At 34.7% G+C, this 19,719-nt stretch overlaps 1 protein-coding gene across 2 annotated transcripts in view; it reads left to right on the top strand.

Annotated features, from left to right (window-relative positions):
• Positions 1-19,719, top strand: part of RXFP1 (relaxin family peptide receptor 1) — an 88,427-nt gene that overhangs the window by 45,169 nt on the left and 23,539 nt on the right. The window contains exons 3-9 of one of the 2 annotated variants that reach the window (XM_074338389.1): positions 556-654; positions 4,524-4,629; positions 9,745-9,816; positions 12,371-12,442; positions 16,240-16,311; positions 16,401-16,472; positions 17,052-17,126. In XM_074338389.1, coding sequence (XP_074194490.1) covers positions 556-654; positions 4,524-4,629; positions 9,745-9,816; positions 12,371-12,442; positions 16,240-16,311; positions 16,401-16,472; positions 17,052-17,126 — 568 coding nt within the window. Of the gene's footprint in view, positions 1-555; positions 655-4,523; positions 4,630-9,744; positions 9,817-12,370; positions 12,443-16,239; positions 16,312-16,400; positions 16,473-17,051; positions 17,127-19,719 lie in introns of those variants that run through there. The other variant, XM_074338390.1, reaches the window with a different exon arrangement.

Genomic DNA, 19,719 nt, shown 5'->3' with positions numbered 1-19,719 from the left:
TTGTAAGCTTTTCAGTCTCTGCTACACAGGAACACACCAGTGAAGGGGGAGCAGAATGGAGGCTGAGTGAGTCAATCTACAGTAGCCACTCAGGGCTTGTTGCAGCTGTACGATACGATGGCCATGTTCCCCGTGATCTGTCCCTTCAGTGACTCAACATCCAAGTGCATTTGCCTCTCAACAACTCAAGTTGTTTTCTTTCTTTTTTAATTTACCTGTCATGATGGTCTTTCCATCCTAACACATGCCAAGAACACGGCTGCGTTTCAGTACATCTAAAGTACTGTTTCTTAAAGTGTAGTCCAAATACTGCTTGGCCGAAGAATCACCTAGAGTGCCTGTTAAAAATGGAGACTACGGGACCCAACTCAGACTTATGAAATCAGGATCTGTAGAACTGGGACCCGAAATTCACCTTGTACCAAGCTCCCAGATAAAATGTATCTCACTGAGTTTGAGAATCACTCATTTATTTTAAAGTGAGGAACATTTCCCCCAACAAACAAGAATATTTCTGTTTTCTTGAACTTTTCTGCTCTCTGATTTTTATTTTAGGAGACAACAATGGATGGTCTTTGCAACTTGACAAATACTTGGCCTATAACTACACAATGACTTTCCCATATTCCTTTGATGCAGAAACTTCAGAATGCCGTAAGTAATCAGAGTTGTTGAGTCTCCTTTTCCATGAGTCCATGGTAAGGCATCATATCTTTAAAAGTTGAATCCAACATACTTGTTGTTTTGTTTTGGTTTTTTTAAAAAAAAGGTTAGTTGTAGTTTTCTTATTGCAAACTCTATCAGACATACAGTCTTAATTTGAGTATTTTATTTAAAAATGATTCAGTGATCTTAGTGTAAAAGTAATAATGTCAGGCATTGTGAACAAACATTGCAGTCAGTCAGGGTTGTTATTTTATGTCCCCTTTTTACAGTCACTATAAACTGATATAATGGAAACTATGGAAGTAGAAGAGCAGAAAAACTGTTTGGATTTTAATGTTTGTAGGTGAAAAATCTTCTGAGGTCTAAACTATAGAGCTACAAAAAGAAAAAAAGCCTTATTGATTATAACCTGCTATGTCTAATGATATACCAAAAACCTCCAAAAGCACAGGAGAGAGTGTGGGAGGGTATAACCTCAAGAATTAAGGCTATGATATTTTAGATCAGGAAGAGCTACATAAATAACTTATTTTACATAAGTTCAGTTTATTCTAATAAATTGTGCCACTGTCAATTTGTGCCTTGGAGTTGTATTTTGATCCTAGCTTTTCAAAACCTTACTTAAAATGCAGGGGTTGAGAGGAGATCTCCTTTACAATAATTTTTCTTTTGTGTTCTACCATAAATTGTAAATGATAGCTTTTGTTTTAATTTTTAATATTTTTTGTCTTCAGTACTCAAATGAGATTAAGAAAAACTACTAACGGTCCCCAGTTTAAGGGGGTGCACACTCCTCCTGTAAATCTCACAGGTTACTCAGCCTCACGTTGTCTCCCAGAATATGAAGACCAAATTACTTGATCATTGAAAAGCTAAAAGCTTTGGGGAAAGAAAAAAGTTAACAGGTATAATTTAACTGCTAATATAATGAAACAGAAATTAATGGATTAAGCCACCTTATCTCAAAGCATAGCTTTTCGTTTCTTTTTGTTTTATGGTGTATCCTTCTCATTTCTTCAATTTTAATGGAATCTTTTTATATCTTACCTTATTCCCAAATGGAATTTAGGCAGTTTAAAATAAAAATATGGCTACTAACCGACTCAAACCATTAATATAATATAAAAGACCCAAAAAAAATTAATGAGAAAGAGAATAAAGAAGAAAAACAAGGAAATCTCCACTGAGAAAAGTTCAGTAGCTGCAGCCAAAGCTTAGTTCTGAATTTTGTAGTCATTAGGTTAAAGAGGGAAGATGATGGGCTCCGTAACTCTCATAGTGTGGTTTGTAAAGTAAAAACTAACAAATGGGAGGGAGAGGAACAGATCAAGTCAGCAGGAAAAGTAAATATTTGCCTGATCCTGAACTCTGAGAGAAATTTGTCACAAGTATAATTACACAAGAGGAATGCAGCTACACAATAAATGATGTATCAAAAGACATAGAGGTAATGTTTTTATCAGTACTTAGGAAAGAACAAATATATAATTTTTAATTAGAATTTTTTAACGACAATTTGAGGAGGGGTGGTAATAATGAAATATCTTTTTGAAACTTAAAAACAGTGTGAAAATGGAATAGAAAGTATAGTGTAAAATTTGGGAGTGATACTTGAATTAAGGTTCCTAATGTGCCACTTTATCTAAATCAGATTATTATAAACATTTATTAGAAATTAAGCTGAGAATGGCTTATAATCATTTTTGGCTAAATGAAAGAATGTGAAAAATTCACATTTATAAAGACTCTTCTCAAGAACAGTATCACAGAAAATATTCTATCTGCCATAAACTAATATTATTAATAAAGTTTAAATTCGAGGATTTGGAAAGTACAGAGAGTTGGAAAGAATTCTTTTCTCAACCATAATTTCACCACACAGAGGCTACCAGCATTAACTAGCTGGTGCATTACTCATCCTTTTTTATTTTAACACAGCTGAAATTTCCTGTACAAACCATCTTCTCATATTTTCAATTACCATTTTAGCATAATCTAAAAGCATAATGTTATGCTTATATTATTATAAGCATATATGTTATTATGTTATCATAAACCCTTTGAAATATACTATAACATACATATTAAGTGACATAATTTGCTTAATCATTCTTTTGTTGTTAGATATGTAGGTGTTTTTGTTTTGTTTTCCATTTTTCCCTATTGTAGGTAACCCTATAATTAAACATGTATGGATTATCTTAACTCAGCCTCTATAAGTAGGAAAAAAACATACTGGAATTAATGCCAATCTCCCTGCCCTCCAGTTTTACCCTTCTTACTCTCACTCTCTGGACCTTCATCTTCCCAACCCTCACCATCCTGTCCCCACAACAGAAACACACACTCACGTTCAACATGGCTTTTACCTAAAGAGACAGAGTCAGTTTTCAGAGGTTTATAGCCCAACCGGTTACATACCACTATAAAACTGTTTAAAAGTTCTTGGCAGAGACTCTGTTTACAAAAAAACACAAAGCCTAAGTTACGATCTTGTTATCTCCTGATCTTGTAAAGGTGTCTGCAGAGTTATTTGGGAGGAGAGGAAGAACACCTGTCACCCATATCTGAGCAGAGGCTGTGGCCAACTGTGCTCATGAGCAGTCATCCACCAGCTCCACCCCAGGAATCTCTACGTTGCCATTTAGACACATTTCTACGCTCTGGGAGCCTTACTAGAAAAGTCAAAACTGGAAGTCTGCAAGCAGGACATTCTCATAGAAAGTTTGATTTGTCCTATGATGTCTGAAAATGTTAAGTTAGCTATTATCGTTTTAAAAATAGGCAATTATATGTAAAACATTGTATTTCTGGCATCTTTGAGGAAGTTGGTTGACATAGCTACACGTCTTCCTATCCTAGTATGGCAACAGGTAGGAAAAGTTGTTCCACTGGGACATCTGGACACAGTCTGCAACTACTTTGCCTGTTCCCCTATAGACATTTGTTTGTAACCTCTGCTATACAGTTCAGGCCTTCAAAGTAAATGTAGAGGGGAAGCACTCCACTTTGTCCCAGGAATCATCCATTGCTCATAGATGCAGGAATCAGACTATATTTACTATGCTGACTAATAATCCCATTTTACTGTTTAGCTATATGAACACATTACTGCAAATCTCTCATAGACTTTAAAAATATTAGAGCCCATGTTTAAGACTGTCACTACAGCCCCACGTGATGGCCAAAGGCATCCATCCTCATCTTCCTCTTTCCAACACTCAAGAATAAGAATAGAATAGCTATATGTAAAAAATGTTCACTCCCGTAAATGAAGTTTTCTATATCGTCACATCCCTGCATAAGCCAAAGTAAGATCACATAAAAATCCTTTGAAAAACTCCTGAATTTTCCAGAAAAAATATCTACCAACACTACAGTTCAGTGTTTAGTTCTCCTCTTTCATGATATTTCAAAATGACTTAGTCCTCCATTAAAGATTTGATTATGCGATCGATAAATATTTTATTCTTAAGTAGCAGCTTTAATATGGACATCAAAGCCCACTACACACGCTCATGCCCCCGCAGACCTGGCTTCTCTCCTAAGGTGAGTAAAAGCAGATGATTTCTTTCATTTGCAAAAAATGGAGAAGAACCATCTGCTATTTTAAAAAAAAAGGAAAATGCATGGGCTGGTAAATCTGTATATTTTCATATCTTAATGTTCTAGCACCATTTTAATGTTACAAGCAAACTTTGGAACCTTAATTGAAAGCACTTCCCAAATTGCTTAGGTAAGACATGACATACTTTTGTGCTAAATAATTTTCATAGCTTTTCATTTCTTTCTTTTCATTACCCTCCTCTTCCTGGTCCCCGACTGTCTTCATTTCTTACTACCTCCTCTTTATTCAGTGGTCGGTTCTGTGCCCATGCAATGTCTTTGCCGAGGCTTAGAGCTTGGCTGTGATGAGACCAAATTACGAGCTGTTCCATCAGTTTCTTCAAATGTGACTGTAATGTAAGTAGAAAAGAATGGCTTCATCCTGATGGCTAGAATAGCACCTGTAAACTTGTATCATAATTAAGGCCTTGTAATTATTAATAATGCATTTTTATTCAAAGATGATGTCATTGTTCCATGGTCAATTATGATGATTACCGATATTTATTTTGCATTTATGAAATGCTAGCCCCTATTTAAATTATTCCATACATTAACTTATTGAGTCCTTCATAACAACCTTATGAAGCAGTTAGTATCACCATATTTTATCTAAACAAAATATGCCATCAGTTGTATTTGCTACTACAGAAAAAAGGCTGCCAATTAAGCTATTATATAGAGCTTTCTTTTTTCATAGAATTTTTACTTGACACATACTGGAAAAGCTCTTTGCACATAAATTTCAATCCATTCATGTATGAATAAAAGAGAAAACAAGTAAAATAAATTGGATAAAATATTCCCAGAACTTCACACTTAAAATCTAACTCTCTGAATCACATTTGACTCAGAGATGTTGATGTTGGATTTTTCCTAAGTAACTCAAACTTATGTATGTAAAAAAAAATTATCCTCGTAATAGGCAGTTTGTTGATCCAGTACTAATTTGAGTTCAATAAACTTCAGCAACACAAACACATATTTGGCTGAAACTTTCAAAAGAAATCAGTGGAGAATAGATATTTTAATCCTATATTTTTGCTGAGGTTTTTTGTTTTCATCCAGATGTTTCAGTGCTTGATGGCTCTGACTTTTGAGTATATGTGGATAAAATAGAAGTAATTCTTTTTTTTTTTTTTTAAATGGGGAACAGTGTGTTTCTCCAGGTCCATCAGCTCCAAGTCGTTGTCCTTCAGTCTAGTTGTGGAGGGCGCAGCTCAACTCCAAGTCCATCACTGTTTTCAATCTTAGTTGCAGGGGGCACAGCCCACCATCCCATGTGGGAATTAAACTGGCAACCTTGTTGTTGAGAACTTGCGCTCTAACCTACGGAGCCATACGGCTGCCCCTTCCGGAAGCTCGTTGTCTTCAATCTAGTTGTGGAGGGCGCAGCTCACTGGCCCATGTGGGAATCGAACCGGCAACCCTGTTGTTCAGAGCTCACGCTCTAACCAACTAAGCCATCCGGCCACCCCAGGAGTAAATCTTAAATTTATAAATGTTGACAAGTCCTGCCTTTTTCAACCCAAACCACATAATACAGTAACTCATATGCTTGGCATATATAAGGGATGGGGAATAGCTATGGGGATAAAATTAACAGAATCTGGGGAGTTTATCCAAATTGATAATGAACTGATAACATTAGACACGTTAAGCCACGGAGACTTTTCCAAAGGAGGTAATATTCGCACCTAAACTAAGCATGGTATTCTAGCCTCAACTCACCATAGCTCTTTTGTGTAGTAATGAGTCTTACTAGAGAAAAAGAATATTCCCTCCCCCAAATCTGAGGTCCTGTGGACAGTTTCCATGATTTAAATTCTTACTAGAACTCCTGGATATAAAAATTTGTGATTTCATTCTATTTTCAAAGAAAAAAAATTACCCTCATTGCTTGGATAAAATTACTAGAAAACCCAAACCAAAAAAATACCTGATGCCACCAATATCATTTTTCAGTTTTCCACAAATAACACTTAATTTCGTTCTTAAACAATTCAGCCAACCTTTGTAAAAGAGGAACGGAAGGAGAGAGCTAAAGGGATGGAGGAGGAGAAGGCAATGCCTAACGAGAAAGTACATGTCTCACCTAAAGGCACTCTGATTCAGAGTTGTTTTTTTAAGTTCTTCTGGCTCAATACATACATACCTATGTACATACATATGTACATATATACATTCATTCATACATACATTCATAAAGAGATGTGTGCAGATATGTGAGCCACCTCTTTTGAATGCTTGGTATAAGGAAAATAACTGGGATCATATCCTCAGTTATGATTGACTCAGAAAGGTGAGGGAGAAGAAGGGGTCCCAGAGGACTGCAAGGTTTCTCTTCTTAGTAATAGAGTGATCCAGGAGTGGGGAGACTGGTGACAGTAAGTGGGGAAGATTAGGACTCCAATTTTAGATGCTTTTTTCAATTTGAGGTTAAGAGGTCACTCAGTGGAAATTTCCAACAGACTTTTGGGGATGTGAGAATGAAGCTCAGTTTATGTCTATGACACATTATTTTATCTTGTGTTGAAAAATAGCATTTTCTTGCACTTTGCGTTGAGCAGCTTGATTCATGTTGCCCATTCTTACTTTTCTCTGCAGAACACTGACTCAACATCACACCTTCTCCCAGTCTATGGTCAGTTCCAGAGAGAAAAGGAACTCTAGGCTTTACGGCAAACATTAGAAGAAGAAATACCAAATTGTATTACTGAGCTCATTCCTTATTTTGAGTTGGAACTATCAGGGAAATATCAGAAATGGACTAAGTCAAAAATAAGTAAAGTATCAAAGAAGCCAATAATGCAAGTAATATTTATTGAAGTCGGGTTTTTTTTTTTAATATGTGTCACATAAATGCTGATAAACAAAAGAGACAAACAGATAAATATGGTTATTTATGCATTGTTCCAGCTTGCTAAACATTAACTTTGTGTGAGAGCTGACTTTAAGGTCCTAGAATTTAATAATTAAAACTATATGATCTACTAAGAGCTTTATAAAAATTAGAGCTAGCTTTGATAATAATAATAAAACTAGCAGTTGCTCACACACCTCACTTTGTGAAGAGTCAAACTTGGGATATTAAATTTTAAAATACAAGGACCTATGGTATTATAATAAAAAATATTTTGGTTTGTTCTGTTAAGTGAGAATAATAATACCTACCTCTTTCCATTTCAATGGGGTATTATGAAACTATGGATAATGCTATTTGTGAAAATATTTGGCATCATTTAGGAAAAAGAAACCTATGAATCCTAGGTACCATTAATAAAAACCCATTAATAAGAAATGTTGTTTAGGAGACCTTAAATGATCCTTCTTTCCCTGTAGAGTAACCCTCCCACTCAGGTGCAATTAACCTCGTCCTCTGGGGTTCTCTCATAGGAACTCATTTATGTCTCTTTTAATTATATGAAACATTCTTCCTTGTACTATAGAGATTGGGGTCCTAATCTTCTCTATAGGAAAAAAGGAAATGCCATAAATTCCATGGGAACTTAAAACATGGTTTTTCTATATATCCTCCAATGTCCCTAACAGCATATAACAAGCTCTAAACAATGTTTTTAAATTGAATTTACAAGTAAATACAATAAAAAAATAAAACAAGTTGATTGTTTTTTAGCCTGGGCTATAAGACTAAAGTTATTATCCAAAGAAAAAAATCTGTTTATAGATAAAATATGTTGTCATCCAAATAGAATATTAGCTTGTTAAGAGCAGGGATATTATCTTTTCTTCCCAAAATGCAAAAGGATGCATCCATACATGTTCATTGAGAAAATGAATGAGCCCGTTTTTGAGAATGAACACACTAAACTTTCATCAATATCCTTAAATCAAACTCAGATATTTAACAATTTATCTTTATACAACACAAATATTTAAACACAATGTAAAGCAGAACTGAGGATCTAAGCCAAGTGAGAATTATTAGTAGAAAAAGGATTCTCAGTTAGCTAATATAAGAAAGGAAGGAACATTTGGTGACAACCCGACAGCTAAGAGTGATTTCAAGAGAGAGTTACTATGGAGTTAATCAACTTTTGGTATTCATTCATTAAAAAAAAAAAAAAAAAAAAAAAATCATTAAGTGATGGATATGTATAGTCTAGAACAGTGTTTCTGAACTTTTTTCTTTCAATTATTGCCCCACTGCCCCCCAAAGCCTTTTTAGGCATTTTTTCCTATTTGTCCCTTCCTGTGAAATTTTAATACTACAGATATATTATATTTCTATATACCGGTTCTTTATTCATTGGAAAAGAAAATTTTCACTCCCTAAGAACCAATTTTCACCACCTTTGATCTATAACACCCTTGTTGAGAATGTATGGTCTTCTAGACTCTCGAATATTGTTTCTCAAACTAGATTCCAAAAATGTGTTCTGGGTAGTCTGAGAAATGTTTTTCTTTAAGAAGGATTCATTACTAAGTTTAAGCAACACTGGTACAAACCAACTTCACATCTAACATTGTTAGTGCCTATTGTATTACACTGTCTTAACCTGAGTTCTTTATATCAATCAAGTATTTCCAAATGTTTATCCCACGGTTGTCAACCTTCAGATAATGCAGTCTATTGCTCATTTATCAATAAGCATCTGTTACATCATCTTATATGATAGTAATAATATTAGCATCATATGAGAGGCAATCTAGTCCAAATCCATTCTTTCACAATTAACAAAAAAGAAACTGACATGGAAAGAATATGCGTATGTCTAATTCGTGAAAGGCACCCCAGCTGCAACAGTTTGGGGGTTTTCTGCTTGTTTTATTTTGTTCCTACTATATTACATTGCTTTTATTTAAAAAAAATTTTAAAATTAAGTTCGTTTCAATACAACCACAATGAGGTGGACCTGGTCAGTGTTAAGCTGCTTTTCAAATTGTGACACAAAGGAAAATCTTTTTATGTCGTTTATTAAAAATTGAAATGGGATCACTTATTGAATAAAGATAGTTCAATTGTATGTACCAATTGACAGTTTCCTTCATAAATAATTTCAAAAGGAAGCAAAGGTAGTGGAATGTTAGCAATGAAATATTGAGGAATATAAAGCTATTTAAATTCTTGAATGTGTTTTAAACAGAAAACACTATTTTTATTGTCATTCAAAACTAAGATGCTTTCTAATGTTGGGAAATAAAAAAAGAAAAGGAGAACATAACTAAAAAGTTTTTCCCAGTTTTACTATTTTTAAATTTTCTTGTCAGAATTACAGTGTTGTAACCTAGTTTAAGAAAAGAAAGTATCTTTAATAATACCAAATCAACAGACCTATTTCAACTGATACTATGACTATGACCATGACACCGTGAAACAAAATATTCCCTGAAAGCTGCTACTAAACTAAATAAAGTTTATAATGACCCATTTGTTACAGTTTCTTAAAAAAAAAAAAAAGAAAGAAAGAAAAAAAAACCTTTAAGAACCAAAATTTGCCTTTATTTCAGGTCACTTCAGTGGAACTTACTAAGAAAACTTCCTCCTAATGGCTTTGAGAAGTACCATGATCTACAGAAACTGTAAGAAAAAATTTAACTCCTGGTATTAAAATTAACTAACATTTTTTTTGCTCAGCTGTTTCTTCCCATTTCTTCGAAAACCAACACTATACCACTGCCTAAATCTGATCCCTCTCTTGGGAAATATTTAGCTGTTAGCTGAAGACTACTAGGTAAATTTTTTTTTTTTTTTGAGTAGTTCTAGAAGCCATTCTAGAAAAATCTTAGATAGCCAAAGAAACTAGAGAATGTGTGCTGGGACTCCTGCCGTACTCTGCCAAAAGGAGGAGCCTCCCGAGGTTTTACTCTGCACTGTTCTACAGTGGATCACCTTAACAACCGCTTTAGAGAAAGACGCGAAGGCCTTTTACCAGATCTGCCGTCAAGATTAGATAATGATGAGTTTTCTTCCATACATTTACAAACTCAGTCTCCACTTAAGATAGCAAGTTTTTGTGGTTTAAAACCCCCAAGCATGTTCTTTTGGAGATTCGATGCCATTTTTGCATCTGCCTTGCAGGTTGAGTTTTATTTTGGCCTTAAGTCGTATCTGACATGCTAGCTTCTCTTCAGTTTAGCGTGATGTATGTACTCTCAAAATCCATAATGGCCCAAGTGATGTTTGCGTAACATTTAGGTTATTGTCATATGCTTGAACTGTTAGGTTTAAATATTTTGTACCTGAGTCACACTATCTAGAAATCATCTCAGAATTCCTAGTTTCATTCTCATAGTAGTATTGGTTTTAATTTGAGTTTTGCGCTTGAGAAACCTGGCTCATAGATATAGATTAGATATAGATATAGATATAGATATAGATATAGATATAGATATAGATATAGATATAGATATAGATATAGATATAGATATAGATATCTGTACACTTTTCTTTAAAATAACAGAAGTAAAGCCGAATCAGAAGAAGAAAATTAATCCACTTCAGTGAAATGTTCTCAAAACCCAGATAATCTGCAAAAACTATATTTCATATTTGAAAATAAAAATGACTTTTTAGAACTTTATTCTAGATATCTATCAATCAACAGAAAAGAACTTTTCAAAATTAGGCCCAACACAAAAACTTCAAGATGATACTTCCTATGCTATCATAAGATTTCTGGAATATGAAGAATTTTTCTGATCTGTAGCACCACCTTATGTTCACATGTTTAAAAGGGGTTAGGACTTCAAATCTAAATATCAAAATTCAGGTTTATAGAACATAGTAGTTTAGCTTTTTTAAACAATGAACATTAAAGTAATTCATGAACAGCCAATTTGGTCTAAGTAATAAAAGATCAAAATAGCCTAATTAAAAAAAATTCTAATTGGTTATTAGGTGTGTAGCTTGGCTAAGCCTCCAGGAAATACAGTCTATTGCTTGCTCATTACAGCAGTTAAAAAACAAATCAATACATATTCAAGTCTTTCTATGCATTAGTGAGAAAGATACATGACCTACTGTGTGATTGGACCAAGGCATGTTCTGTGAAATTGCTAAATACAGAATAATTTAATAACTTTTTATAATCAAAGTTAGGTTTTTCATTTTGGAGAAATAGGGAATCTCTTTTAGTCAAAATTTCTAATTAATGGAGAGTTCGTTCTTATTGGCTTCTCCGTTATCATTCCTCAAATGTATTAAACAAATTATATATAAACTCAGAACACCCTAAAGGCCAATGGTGACCAGCACTGAGAGCAAGGCTTGGAGCCCTTGGTGGCCCTTCCCTCCCCCTGGTGCCAGTACACATAGAAGTGCAATGCTTCCCTGGGGAAATATGATGCAGTTACTTGTGCTCTGGTATCTGTTCTCTTTGACCTTCAGCTGACTCAGGGCCAAACTTCTAGTATGACTTGACTTACCTATGCAAACCTGCATTCTTCTCTCAACATGGTTATTGAATTTTTACTCTTCTAGTCCTGGTTCTTGTTATTTTACTCTTTGTCATGTATAATCCTTATAAATTTCCTCAAACACTTTGGGGGCAAGACTTAGGGTGTCAAATTAATAAAATTAAAGTCGATTTGCTCGGCAGATTTTTTATTAACATGGAATATGTTTGGGGGACTTAAAGATGTCACATACTTGTACTTCTGCCAGCACTGTGCTGACCACCAACAAGTTAGAGGAATTGTAGCAGGAAATGCTAAAAAGTCTGACTGCTGGGCCTGTTTTACTAGTGAGTGCCTTACTGTGCATTAAAGTTTCATTCATAGAAAAGTCAACTATTAAATTTTAGCTGTTACCTGTTCATCTTTATAAAAGTTACCTAAAGTTCCATAAAAGTTATATGAAAAGTTATATATAATAGTTGTATAAAGTTACATGATATCGATTTTCATTAAATTATTTCATTATGTTTACCTTTTGTTAATAAAAAAAGTTAATTGTTGTAAAATACATGTGACATAAATATTCCATCTTAACCATTTTTAAGTGTACATTCAGAGAGGCATTAAGTACATCCATTGTTGTATTGTCATCACCACCATCCAGCCACAGAACTCTTTTCATCATGTAAAACTGAAAGTCCGTTTTATTATGTTTTCCTTTTAATAATCATTTTCACAGGTGCCTGCAAAACAATAAGATTAGATCCATATCCATCTATGCTTTCCGAGGACTGTACAATCTTACTAAACTGTAAGTACTAGTGCCAATTACTTTGTCCATCCACAGTGTCTGGCAGCCCGACCCATCCCCCTCCATACCAGCTCCTCCTGCCGACAGCAATGCTTTGGAGATGCTGAGGGGGCTCATAGGTCACACTGCAGAAGCGAGCATGGGATGCTGAGTCACACAAGCTGCCAAGCCCCGACGTCATCACTCACTTAGCTGTATAAACTCGAGTGATTTATTTTCCTTTCTAAGCATGGATTTCCTCTACTGTAAAATACAAATCATCACAGGACCCACCTCAGTGTTGTTGTAAGAAACAAATGAGATAATCCATGGGAAGAAGTAGGCCCACTGTGCCTGGCACAGAGTAAGAACTCAGTATGCATGAGCCATGGCTACAGGAATGATGATTGAATGAACTTAATCAAAATAAGAAAACCTAGTGGTGATTAACATGTATGAAGGAGAAAAACCAAAGTCTTTCCCAGTTATTCTTTTTCTACTAATCCTGCTTTTGTGAATATATAAATATATAAAGCACTGTATGGTTAAAAGAGTAAAAGCTTTTTTAAAAATTGTGCTAAATACACATAATATAAAATTTACCATTTTAATCATTTTAAGTGTACAGTTCAATGGCATTAAATACATTCTCATTTTTTTGCAACCATCACCACCATCTATTTCTAGAACTTTTCCATCTCTTCCTCAACTAAAACTCAGTACCCATTAAACAATAACTCACCTTGCCCCCAACCTCTGACAACCACTATTCCACTTTCTGTCTCTATGAATTTGACTACTCTAGGTATCTCATGTAGGTGGAATTGCATAATATTTGTTCTTTTCTGTCAGGCTTATTTCACATAGCACAATGTCTTCTGGCATGTGTCAGAATCTCCTCTCTTTACAAAGCTAAACAATATTTCATTGTATGTATATACCACATTTTGTTTATCCATTCATTCATCAATAGATATTAGGGTTGTTTCTACCTTTTGGCTATTGTGAATAATGCTGCTGTGAACATGGGTACACACATATCTGTTTGAGTCCTTGCTTTCAACGTTTTGGGATCTTTACCCAAAGATCCCAAGTGAAACTGCTGGGTCATAAGGTCGTTCTATGTTTGACTTTTTGAGGAACTCCCATACTGTTTTCCATAACAAAACCCTTGGGCATCACTGGTGGGAATGTCATGTGAACCACTTGACACACAAAGGTTTCAATTCCTCCACACCTTCATCAACTTGTTATTTTCTGGGGTTTTGTTGTTGTTGTTTTTATAACAGTCATTCTAATGGACGTGAACTGGTATCCCATGGTTAAAAGCAAAGCTTTTTCAATAGGCTTTCTCAAATTTCCATTTCATTGAGTTTTTACCAAGCAGCTGAACCTAACATCCTCGAAGTGATTGAATGAAAAGATAACCAAAAATTCACATAAATAAACAACTCCTTGTATTTCCATTTCTGCCCTCTTGCTTTCTATCCTAACCCAAGAAACTCATTCTCGTCAGATTCCTAGCCTGTAGTATCAGAGTCTGGGATTGAGTCAAGAAGTTCACCTGATCATTTTACTAGCAAAATGGAAGAAGGCCCCTAGAGACACACAAATTAGCCATGTTCTCTTCCTTTCTATCCCGTCCCTTCTCTTTTGTATCTTAGCAAACTAGCCAAAGTCAAAATCGGACTCATTCTCATCAGACTCCGGACTAGCTTTCTCTCCAATGCAACCCGCCCCTCCACGACTGTTCAAAACTTCCTACGCAGCATCTGCTTGGTTTAATGTTCTGTGGATGTGAAAGGTAGTACAGACCTGGAGAGTCAATTTAAGGATCCTCCATCTCTTTCCATGTTTTGTTTTATTTTTTCATAGAACTGGAATATTGTTTGAGTGCTAAAGATGTAACAGACTTCCAGTTTTTCATAGGTAATTGTTAGATACTTGCTTCTCATTCATCAATAAATATTCATTAGCCCTTACAGTGTGCAAAGTCTTCAGCTAAACACCATGGATTGGGGGGAGGCACAGAAAAATAAGTCAAACGTGCTGTCCTCCAGCAGCTCACACTTCAGTGTTTCGGGCAGAGCACTGTGCTACCAGTGGGGAAGGCATACCCCTTGCTCTCTAGAAGCTTGTCGTCTAGAGCGAGGAAAATACCAACACACACCCAACAAGAGAGACTGATAAACGAGGTTACTTAGTTAAGTCCTGAACCTGTGTTGTTCAGACCAAAACTGCTATTATGATTCACTGAGAGGAGTCACCATTTGGGGTCCAGAGCAGTGAAGAATGGCTCCGAAGAGGGCTGGGCATAAACAGATGGCCATAGGGTGCAGGGGTTGATCAACTGTCTTTTCCTGGGGGATTTCTGTTGGCTTTTAAGGGAGCTCCCTGAGGTATTCAAGGGAAGTGGTGAAGCTATTCTTCACCTCTTCCTGTGCCATCTGGGGCTCCAGGTTTGCAAGGGAGGGAAGGGAGTGGTTCTATTACAGGGTGTCATCTCTTCCTACCCCTAAGCAAAAGTTACCCTTGAGAGCGGGAGGGGGAGATTTCTGGCAGGAGAAATTTTACAGGATGTCAATTTACTCTCAGATCTGTCAGAGTGGAGAAAAGAGAGAAGTAAGTGTGGTCCACATGTCTGTGGAAGTGAAATTTGAACTAATACTTGTATAGGAATCATAGAGAGGAAAACGAAGAGGAAAGAAATTGGAGTGAGAAGCGTGAACAGAAACATTGTTATAATAAATAATATGTACTGAGTGCTTATGATGTCCGAGTGCTTATGACATGCATTGCCTCAACTGTTACTACAACCGAAAGAAGCAGGTACAATTATCTCCATTTTAGAGTTGGGGAAACCCAGGCTTTCGGAAGTTAATTGCTTGCTTATGGTCACACTACAAATAATTAACAAAGCTAGGAATCAAACTGTCTGCAGCAGATTCAGAGCAGTGAATTGCTGCACTAAAGATATTGAGATAGAAATAAATATGACAAGAGGAGATGATCAATATAGTAGAAGAGAAAGTTGGTTCACTGTGCAGAAGAGTGAGAAATAAAGTTGGGTAGGTAAGGCGGGGTTGAACTCTTTATCAAGGCATGCAGTGTCCTTTTTTCCAGCACAGGCACTTGCCTGCCTCCCAGGTTTCTCTCTTGTCTCCCCTCACAGCCCCTTCATGGTGGGGCCACACTGAATTACCTGGTGATCCCATCACTCTCTCTTTATACCTTTTGCTTTCGCATAAGCAATTCCCCTGCCTAGAATAACTCCTACCCATTCTTTGCTTTGTGAATGATATGTCTGCATCCAAGATGCTCCTCAGTTGTGCCTCCTTTAGTAAACACTTCCTATTTCCTCACTCCTCCATGCTCTGCAGTCCCCAGCCAAGCAAAGCCAGGTACTTTCTCCTCTGCAGTGTCTGAGCAACCATACGTTATACTTGTCTCTTTTCCCTATGATGCTGTAATAACCTGTTCACATGCTGTGTTCCCTCTAGACTCAAAGCCCCTCAAAGAAAACAATGATGTACCTAATGTCAATATACATAGCCATAGAGTGGGAACTAAAATCAATTTGATGAACAAATAAATAGATGAATGAATAAATGATTGATTGATTGATTGATTATGAGAAAATTAAAAACTAGACATAAAAATATAAATGATGAAGAACTTTTGGAGATCCAGAGGCTGGGGAATGGCATTATGAGAAGCGTAGATAAGAAAATTTAACAAGGGTGATTATTGTTTTTCCTTTCCTTATGGTAAAATATCAGGAAGGTACAAATTCATTGTCATCATTTCTCTTTTTTCAGGTATCTCAGTGATAACAGAATAACATTCTTGAAACCGGGTGTTTTTGAAGATCTCCACAAATTAGAATGGCTGTATGTTTAATTTATGTGGCATTTTATACTATTAGCTTTTATGTTCTAAAATATATATAAGTGAATCAATTTTTTTTTTCTGCTGACAGGATAATTGAAGATAATCATCTCAGTCGAATTTCCCCATTAACGTTTTATGGACTAAATTCTCTTATTCTCTTGTAAGTACTAAAATGAAAGCAAATGTTTTAATTGAAAAAAAAGACATGAATAAAAATTACGGCTTTAACAGCATTAAATTTGATATTGTTAAAACTCTAAAAAGGCTTTTCAACTAAAAACCATCTCTTAATTATATTTTATGAGGCTATTTTGTAGTTCTAACAATTTTTATAAGATCTTCTGTCTTCTACAATGTCAGCCCATCAAAATTGAATACGACCTCACTGTTATATCTTATTGAAATAATCTTAAGCACACCATTCCTACCCTATATCAATTTTGGTAAAGAAAAATAACATTCATTTTAAAAATCACCTTTTTTCCCCACTATGCCCTATTGAAGGGCACAGACTGTTTTCCAGTTACTAACATTACTGCTTCCTCCACGTGACAACTATCATTTGTCGAATTTTGTCACTAACAAGCACTTACATATAACAACACTTACAGAAAAAACATTAGAGAAGACAACTAACTTAATAGATTTTCAAGGTTTCAAAAGAATAATGATAATGCCATGTTTGACTTAAAAAAAGAACTAGAAAAACATAACCTTTAAAGTTTCTTTTCTTTTTCAGAGCACTGATGAATAACGTCCTCACCCGTTTGCCTGATAAACCCCTCTGTCAGCACATGCCAAGACTGCATTGGCTGTAAGTTGCTATACTTTTCTTAAAGAAGTTAACTATCTTTTCTAGTTATGCCTAGTTCATTTGGATATTAAATTGTTTTTTTAATGATAAATTGTTAATATCATATCACATTTCCTCAAATTACTTTAGCATGATTTTGTTATTAAACATCCCCATTATCTAAACTAACTCTTCTAAACTTCAATAAAACATCTCTCTCTCTCTCTCTCTACATATATATATATATACTTGTAAGCAAGAAAAAGGAAGACAGAAGGGTTGTCGTGGTATCTGTATAATATCTCCTCCCCTTCCCCCTGTCGATCTAGTCATCTATTAATTTGGTACAAAAAAACTGAAGTTCCTAAATTTTACATAATGAGAATATATTTAGAATTTATTTTTGAAGTCTAATCACAATAGAATATGTTCCATGGAATTTTTTACACAGTAGTTTTGCATGTGGTGATAATTATCACTCTACCTATTCAGAACTCAATTACCCAGTAAATCAGTCTATTTAAAATACAGGTAAAAATGAAGAAATAAATAACCAAAATAACTATTAAAAAGTGCAATCAGTGAACAGCATATGCAGTATTATATGAAAACTCCCTATTTCTCATTTTGTAAGAAATTCTCAAAAGTTTTTTTGTTTAATTTCTAAGCTCACAGTGCTTAGAAAGGAACATTTCTTTTAGTAAGAAGTGACAACTATCAACCTGAATAAAGCAGGAGTAAGAAATGATATAAAAAGCAGATATAGTAATTCAAAATATACTAGTTTTGGAACAATTTAGGGGAAGACAAACATCCCCAAATCACTACTTAGTCCAGAGGGCATTTTGTTGTGACAGTACAGTATGGTTACTGGTGACAAGCTAAAGTCATTAAGGACAGGGCAAATTAAGTTTAATATACTTTGTTGTAATTAAATTTTGGTTCACATGAATACATTAACACTTATTATGTGCTCAGTAATCCAAACTTAGTAATAAGGCAGAATTGATTAATATTTACATAAATAAATTAGCAAGTAAAAATTCATGCATTGAGACCTGAAACAAGTGTGGGAGGTACTATGCATGTATAATAATAAACTTTTCCCTTGCTTATAAAAAGACAGCCATATATACATTTTCGGTAAAACTAAAAATGATTGAGATTTACGAGTATTACTAAAGACATGACCTTTTTAAATTTCATTACTAAAATTACCATCTTTAAATTTTATCACACACAATGGGATTTATAGATGATGTAATACAGAATTGTACACCTGAAATCTATGTAATTTTACTAACAATTGTCACCCCAATAAATTTAAAAAATAAAAATAAATAAATATATAATAAAAAAATAAAAAATATTTTATCTATCCGAAACAACTCATTCCATATGCATTCCTGACAAGGACTGTTACCCAATTTTAATGCTAGTTATAATACATTTTGCTTTATAAGCACTCATTTCTTTTAAAACTAATTACAATATCTTTACATGGCACATGGACTTCTATTTAGCAAAGTATAAACTAGAAAGTCTGATACATGTGTTGGCCAAAAAAAAAAAAAAAATTAACTCTGATTTATGGGAAAATACATATAAAATGAAAAGACATGACAGCCCAGGGTAATATGCTTGCAAGATATATGACAGGCAACAGATTAAAACATTTAATATAGTCCTTTCAAAGCAATAAAAAATTATAAATGCCTCAATAAAAGTAGGTAAATTTTAAAAAGAAGAAATGTAAGTAATAAATAAGCATATGAACAGATGGGGCAATAGCCAAAGGTGAACTAAATATTACGAGAGTAAAGTAATGCTTAATTTGAGATGAGACTAAGCAAGTTTATATATATGGGCAGAAGAAGCTAATAGAAGAATTTGAAAATATAGAAAACAATGAGGATATGTTATGGAGCAAAGTGCTAGAAGACATAGAAAAGGATGGAAAAATGAAATGGGATACACACACAGAGCTATGGAAATGAATGAACTAGCCTTACTTCAATCAATATGGCTCAATTGCAAGAACATAATATGAATTATAAAGAAAAACTCACAGAGGATATATACCTATCTTCTGTGTGTGTGTGTGTGTGTGTGTGTGTGTGTGTGTATATATATATATATATATATATATATATATATATATATATATATATATATATATATATATTCCATTCCAACAATATTGTGCTTAGGCTACAGAAAGCCACAAGACAATATTGCTCCCTCTCTACCAGTGAGAAAGAACTTTATAATCTAGAAAAATCATAATTTTCTCAAGCTTATCAGAGTTCTAAAAAGTGACCAGGAGAGATGGAATACATACATTATCTCACCTTTGGCAGAGCACAGGTTAAAGACTTGGCTGTGATAGAGCAGGTACAAAGAAAACTGCTAACATTTTAATGAACTTAAAAAGGTTAAATGTGGGTTACTATAATATTTTAGAATAACTGGGAACCCAACACTCAGAGGAGTCAGCTCTTCCCAACTGTCTGTTTTCCAGTCATCTCCACCAGCTCACAAGAAAAATTAGGAGAAAGTAAGGAAAACAAAAGAGAGTCCTCCTTGGTGGAGCACAGGTACAAAGCCCCACCTT

The sequence above is a fragment of the Rhinolophus sinicus genome, linkage group LG07 (assembly GCF_036562045.2).
Source record: "Rhinolophus sinicus isolate RSC01 linkage group LG07, ASM3656204v1, whole genome shotgun sequence".
Classification (NCBI taxonomy): Eukaryota; Metazoa; Chordata; class Mammalia; order Chiroptera; family Rhinolophidae; genus Rhinolophus; species Rhinolophus sinicus.
Note: the sequence above shows the minus strand (reverse complement) of the source record. Positions and strands in the feature narration are given on the sequence as shown.